Genomic DNA, 6,204 nt, shown 5'->3' with positions numbered 1-6,204 from the left:
TTCCTTAAGATCAGGCTTTTTTTTCCACCCCCCAAATCTAAAAACACTTCTTTGTCTATATCAGAGAAAACTGTTTTTCTTTATTTTTGACATTATTTTTCCCTAATAAATAAAACACCAAAAGTATTAATCTCTGTCAACAAAGAATCAATGCTGCAGAAAAGGTATGTGTGTGTGTGTGTATGTATGTATGTTTGTGTTTGATATTTCTTGTTAGGACTATTAGTGATTTCAGTCCTGCTTTTTCTAGACACATTGTTATAAATGCCATGATTTTCTTTGTGTCGCAACTCCAAGAAACAAGTTATGGCTCCACTGTCCTCCCTTGCACTTTCAGGTTCTCTGAGTTTTGGGTAGGGTCAAAACGTTTGGAAAGGAAGACTTTTATCCCATGAATGTTGCTTTTTTAAAATCTGATGCTTTAATTTTTATTTAAACTTTTGAGGTGAATGTTGGGCTAAATAAAGATTTTGACACCTAAAAACGTTTTTCGGCGATTATGTTTTCTCAGTGATCAGGAAAATAATGATAAGAAATGCAGGTCACTTGTAACTCCTCCTTTCCCCCCACCAAATAACCTACTGTAGGAAAAGAAAGGGTCAGGTAGTGGAGATTACACTTTCAAATGACAGGACACCATGCAATCGACTATGTTTCCAATATGACCTTTATTGAGCAAGTACTGCTGTGACATTTAACATCAATCAACGAAAGGTTGCAAACTGTGCATGTCAACGAGGTTCTCCCATGAACAAAAGTCCTTTTTAAATGCACCAGTGAGGTAAACATAATTATTCATATATAGCTTTCTTAAGGCTAAGAGAGTTCTGTGTTTCATTTATTATTTTTGGCTCAGTTGGTTCTTTGCATAATACATCTCAAGATATCCCCCGCCCCCCCCCGAGTGCCCTCCTTCCAACAGCTTAGGAAATCAGCCAATTCCCCAGGTACATACAATATCATGCATTTCAATCACCCCAAGACTGAGGAGGGAGCACCCTGCGCTTGCATGCATTTCCCTCATATTGCACAAAGTAAAATACAATGTCTGGAGCCCCCATGGGAGAACCCGTTCTGTTTTGAAGCTGTCAATCACATGCATATTAAAATTGTCATATGGCTTAACCTTTTGCAATGGACTCAAATATTAGTCACTCTGGGTGACTTCCTTTACTATGGCGTGTGAAGTGACCTTCTCTACCTTTTTGGTGGATACTAGCTTCTCCTCAAAGGTCTCTTCATGCTCTTCGACCTTTTGAGTGACGGTTACAGATTTAGTGATGTATTTGGTAGCACCATCACCCCCCTCACTGGTGATTTTTTCTATCTTTTTGGTCACCACCACTTTTTCCTCACCTCTGTCTCCCCCCTTCTTTTCGTCTGCGGGGCTCAAGTCTAGCCCATTGGTGACAACCCCTTTCTCTTCTTCTCCCCCACTGCCTTTCTCCTTCGTTTCCTGCTCTTCCTCCTTTCCTTCTACCTCCCCATTTACCGCTATGTCTTCTTTCCTGGATTCCTTGGAACCCTGATCACCGCCTTCCTCCTCAGCTCCCCCCTCCTCTTCTGCCTTCTCCTTCTCCTTCGGCTGTGGCTTTTCCTCTTTGGCATCTTTCTCCAAGCTCACCTTTACGGATTTGGTGACGGTGCTCACCTCCACCACTTCCTCCTTTACCGGGGACTCTGCCTTCTTCTTCTCTGGCACATCTTTCGGCTTCTCCTCCTTTTTCTCCACTTTCTCTTCCTTTGGAGATTCCTTTACTTCTTCTTTCTTTTCTTCCTCCACTTTCTCTTCTTCCTTTTTCTGCTCAGCTTTCTCAGCTCCTTTCTCATCTGCCTTCGGTTTCACCTCTTCTACCGGTGACTTTGGCATGGGAGACTTGGCCTTCTCTGGCTTTTCCACCTTGGCTTCTGCCACCGGCTCTTCCTTGGGAGCGACCTCTTCACGCTTTTCTTCCGTTTTCTTTTCATCCTCAGCTTCAGCTTCTTCTCCTTCAGCCTCTGTTTCCCCTTCTTCTTCCTGTTCCCCCTCCTCTTTTTCACTAGAACCTTCCTTCTCAGATCCTCCTTCTTCGGCTTGGTCTGACTTAGCACCCTCCTCTTCCTCCTCTTCTTCCTCTTGGCCTTCCTCTTCCTCCTTTTCTCCTTCTTCCTCCTCTTTCAGTTCAGGTGCAGCCGCTTTCACTGGAGACTTTTTGGTAGCTACTTCTTCTTCTGCAGCTTGCCCCTCTTCCTTTTCTTCTGCCTCTTCTTCCTTCTCCTCTTTCATGGATGCTGCCCTCTCCTCTGCAATGGCTATCAGGGCCTCTTCCATTTCTGATTTCTCATCTTCCACTTTGGTTTCTTCTATGATCTCCTCGACAAATTTGTGTTGGACCTTTAGCTTAGGAGCCTCTACCTTGGTTTTCTGAATCTTACTGGATATTGTGACTGAGGGTTGTCGGTGTGGATACAGTGGCCCAGTGATGCTTCCTGCAAATGTGCTAAATCTGGTCTCTTCACCCTCCAGTAGTTTTCTGAGAACCGAATCAAAAAAGACAAGACATAATTAAAATCTTGGTGGCCTTCTGAGTTTCATTACATTATGGGTAATGCAGCAGATACCTTTCAACAAACAGAATCACACAGATAAAAGATTCTGTCAAACCAGTGTGATACCTGCTATCATTTCGCTGGTTGACAGCGTCCTATCTGGAGATTCTCATGGACCACCAGCCAATCACTTGGTGCAGTAGCGGACCACACCCAATAGTCCACTAACACACCCAGCCGCCAAATCTCAGCTCTGCGGCAGTCTACTTGCTGCCCTGTGAATATGCTGAAAAGCTCCCTCATGGCAAAAAACCTTAGTGACCTTCTTGAGCATGTGGACTTTAAGGATGTACACTAAATTTCCTTTTGCAAATATGATGTTCAACAAATCTAGAAAACCATTTAGCGTGTATCAGAATTTGGCATATATCAAGTTGTAAATTGGTCTGCAATTTTAATCATAAAGCGTCTACTGAATATGTTATTCAGCTTTCCTGAAGAGAGAGAGCTCTGAATGCAACTTATTCCTGTAATGTTATGATGATGACCTTTTGGTAGTAGAGAATGTGTTTAGTCAAGGATTTGCTCCTATGAACTTAGTCATCAGTAAGGTGACATCAGTTAGCAGACCTATCATCTTTTTTCTTTTCTTTCTCTGGTTGTGTATCTAGGTCTGTAGATATAAATCTAAATAAAATAGAATATACATATTTTCTCTCTCCATTCTATCTAATATATTCTGTCTAATATATGAGTATATATCTATCCTATCAATCTATAGCTGTTCTCAGCCAGATGATGGCAATAGTAAGCTGTAACGGAGAAACAGAAATTGAATGTCCTGGAATTTGTCCTTGACATTATAAAATAAAAAAGCTGGAACCACGATATGAAATATTAAAAACTAAAATTCCGTTTTTGTTTCAAACAGTTGGAAAACAGTTTTCACTAAAATGAAAAAGTTAAAGCAAAAGCACTGAAATCAATCAGCGCTGTCCCTCAAAACATTTTATTTAAATACTCATTTTAACTAATGTTTACTCTAAAAGCTGTGTGGAGTGGTAAAACCACATTTACAATTCTTTAGAATATTTTTTTTTTAATTAAGAAAGAAAGCCAGGCACTGATTTAAGATTCCTGCCACCTGCTTGCTTTTACTTAAGTGATGCGGGTTGTGCCACAACAGCCTCCGCAGTGCGGTAAGTATTTCTGACCGGTCCGTAGTGAGCACGGTACCTGTACGCAGCGATCTCAATATCCAGAGCCATCTTGACGTTGAGGAGGTCCTGGTATTCTCGCAAATGACGGGCCATTTCCCACTTTGTGCCCCGGAGCTCATTTTCCAACTGCTGGATCGTGTCCTGAAATAGACACAGGCATAGACTCGTCCAACAGCAACTTCTTTCACAAACCACTTGCTACCCCTCCCCCTACTTCCCTCCAGTTCTGTAAACCTTGTAGCTTCCAGGCCCTTAAAACAAAAATAAAAACAGAAAAAACGAAGGAACTATTAAATAAACAGGATCAATTAGACAATATGAGATTTCCTGGGCACACCATGCATTGAGACCAGTGAATCTAGAACTCGTCGCAGCAGGGGAAAAAAAAAATGTTCGGGAAAAACCCTCGGGCGACCTGGTCCTTCTCATCTGAGCTTTTTTGGGTGAAGCCAATTTTAAGTGTTCTGATCACGGCGGTAAAAATTGAGAATATATGAGTTTCTGCACAAGCTGTCCTAAACTTGCTGCTCTGTCAACTACCCGAATATGTATCTCCTACTTTAAAACGACACCTCCCGAGAAAAAAAGCAGGTTTAGTAAAATGTCAGGGATCTTAAGAACTGGAGATGGTGGGTGCGGGAGGAGTGAAGAAGGATGGGGAGGGGCGAGGACGCTTTGCGCATCGAACTTGCTCGGTGCAGCGCGAGAGCACTGGCCAGCGGCCACCAGGGAGCGCGGCGGAGAGCGCGCCGGGTCGCGTGCCTGAGCGTCGGGGGCGCGCGGCGCTGGCGCTGGCGCAGGCTGGCCGCGCAGCCGCGGTTCCTACCTGGTAGCTGCTGAGGTCGTGGTTATGGCGCTCCTCGATGTCGCTGAGCTGCCGCTCCAGGGACTCCTTGGTACCGCGCACTGACTCGAGCTCGATGCTCTTGGACTGCAGCTGGCGCCGATACTCGGCGATCTCTTCCTTGGCGGAGCGGATAGCCTCCTTGTTTTGCTCGGCCGCCTCCGTGAGCTTGGCGTAGCGGCACTTAAACCACTCTTCCGCCTGGTGCATGTTCTGGTCGGAGTGGCATTCGAGCTGGGAGCGGATCTCTTTCAGCGCCGACGAGATGTCTGTCTTCAGGTAGTCTTTGCGCTCCACGGTGATGTGCGACGCCTGGATCTGGGCCAGCAGGTCGGCCACCTCCTCCTCGTGATTGCTCCGCAGGAAGGCCACCTCATCCTGCAGCGACTGCACCTTCTTGTCCAGCTCCACCTTGACCAGCGACGCCTCCTCGATGTCTTTGCGCAGCGCGCGGATGGCCGCCTCGGTGTCGTCGCGCAGCCGTGCCTCCTCCTCGAAGCGCTCCTTGAGCCGGTGGATGTCTTCTTCCAGGTGATCCGAGTCCAGCTGCACCTGAGCCTTCTCGTGATTCACCAGCTCGAGGGTGGCGCGCAGCTCGCGGATCTCCTGGTCATACGCGTCGCCCAGCTGGGCGTGAGAGGCCTGTTTCTGCCGCAGCGCCTGGATCTCTGCCTCGATCTCCTTGTTCTGCTGCTCCAGGTAGTGCACCTTCTCGATGTATCCCGCGAAGCGGTCGTTCAGCCCCTGCAGCTGCTCCTTCTCGTTGGAGCGGGACAGCTTGTAGTCGCCCCCCGGCCCGGAGCCGCCGTTGAGCAGCGACGAAGATTGGCTGAAATCGAGGCTGCTCTCGGCAGAGCTGAGCATGGCCGAGCTGTAGGTGAGGCGCGGGCCAAGCGCGCTGCGCTTGTAGGAGGAAGACACCGTGCTGGGCGAGCCGCGGGACCACGACTGCGAGCGGAAGCCGCTGGACGGGGAGCCACTGACGCGGCTGAAGCTCGAGCGGGTCTCGGTGACCCGCCGGTAGGCGGACGGGTTACCCAGCGAGTCCAACGTGTAGCTCATCTTGGAGGCCTCGGGGCGTGTGGCTGTCACAGCGTTGTGCTGGTCTCGCCGCAGCCCATTTATAGCCGCGGCGGCTGGTCCCGGGCCAGGGCCCCGCCCCGTGGAGGCGGCGGCCGAGGAGGCGGGGACTGCGGGCAACGGGCCGGGGAGTTGAGGGGGGTAAAGACAGCCTAGCAGTGATTCAGCGCCCGCTCCACGTGGGCCCGCGCCGCATCGGACCCCGGACTTTGCTGCCCGGTCCCGGCCCCTCCCCCAACTCTTCTCTCGGTCCCAGACCACTTGTCGCCCCCCAAGCCCCCGTCTCCATTTCTCTTCGCCTTCGGATAGCCTTTTAAAGCCTCGGTGCGAGTATTCACCCAACGCCCTTTCTTTGTCTCGTCACTCTTCTAACCGTCGGTCAGCTTTTCTCCCGACCCCCTGACCACCTTGTTCTTTTTTTTTTACACCCGCGGCTTTCTTTTCTTTTGCCTTTTCTCCATTACTTTTTTCTTTACCCATCTTCTGTGCTGAATCTCTTTCCCTTCTTTTGGCATCTCTTTGCTCTCCCAC

At 48.4% G+C, this 6,204-nt stretch overlaps 1 protein-coding gene across 1 annotated transcript; it reads right to left on the bottom strand.

Annotated features, from left to right (window-relative positions):
* Positions 1–649: 649 nt before the first annotated feature.
* NEFM (neurofilament medium chain) lies at positions 650–5,717 on the bottom strand. Its single transcript, XM_047717376.1, has 3 exons — positions 4,576–5,717; positions 3,766–3,890; positions 650–2,513 (listed from the first exon to the last, which is right to left on the bottom strand). Exons 1-3 carry the CDS (start codon positions 5,653–5,655, stop codon positions 1,148–1,150), a joined length of 2,571 nt encoding a protein of 856 aa, XP_047573332.1. The 5' UTR covers positions 5,656–5,717; the 3' UTR covers positions 650–1,147.
* Between the last annotated feature and the right edge of the window lie 487 nt (positions 5,718–6,204).

Source organism: Lutra lutra, chromosome 2 (assembly GCF_902655055.1).
Source record: "Lutra lutra chromosome 2, mLutLut1.2, whole genome shotgun sequence".
Classification (NCBI taxonomy): Eukaryota; Metazoa; Chordata; class Mammalia; order Carnivora; family Mustelidae; genus Lutra; species Lutra lutra.
This window is presented reverse-complemented; position numbering and strand designations above follow the sequence as displayed.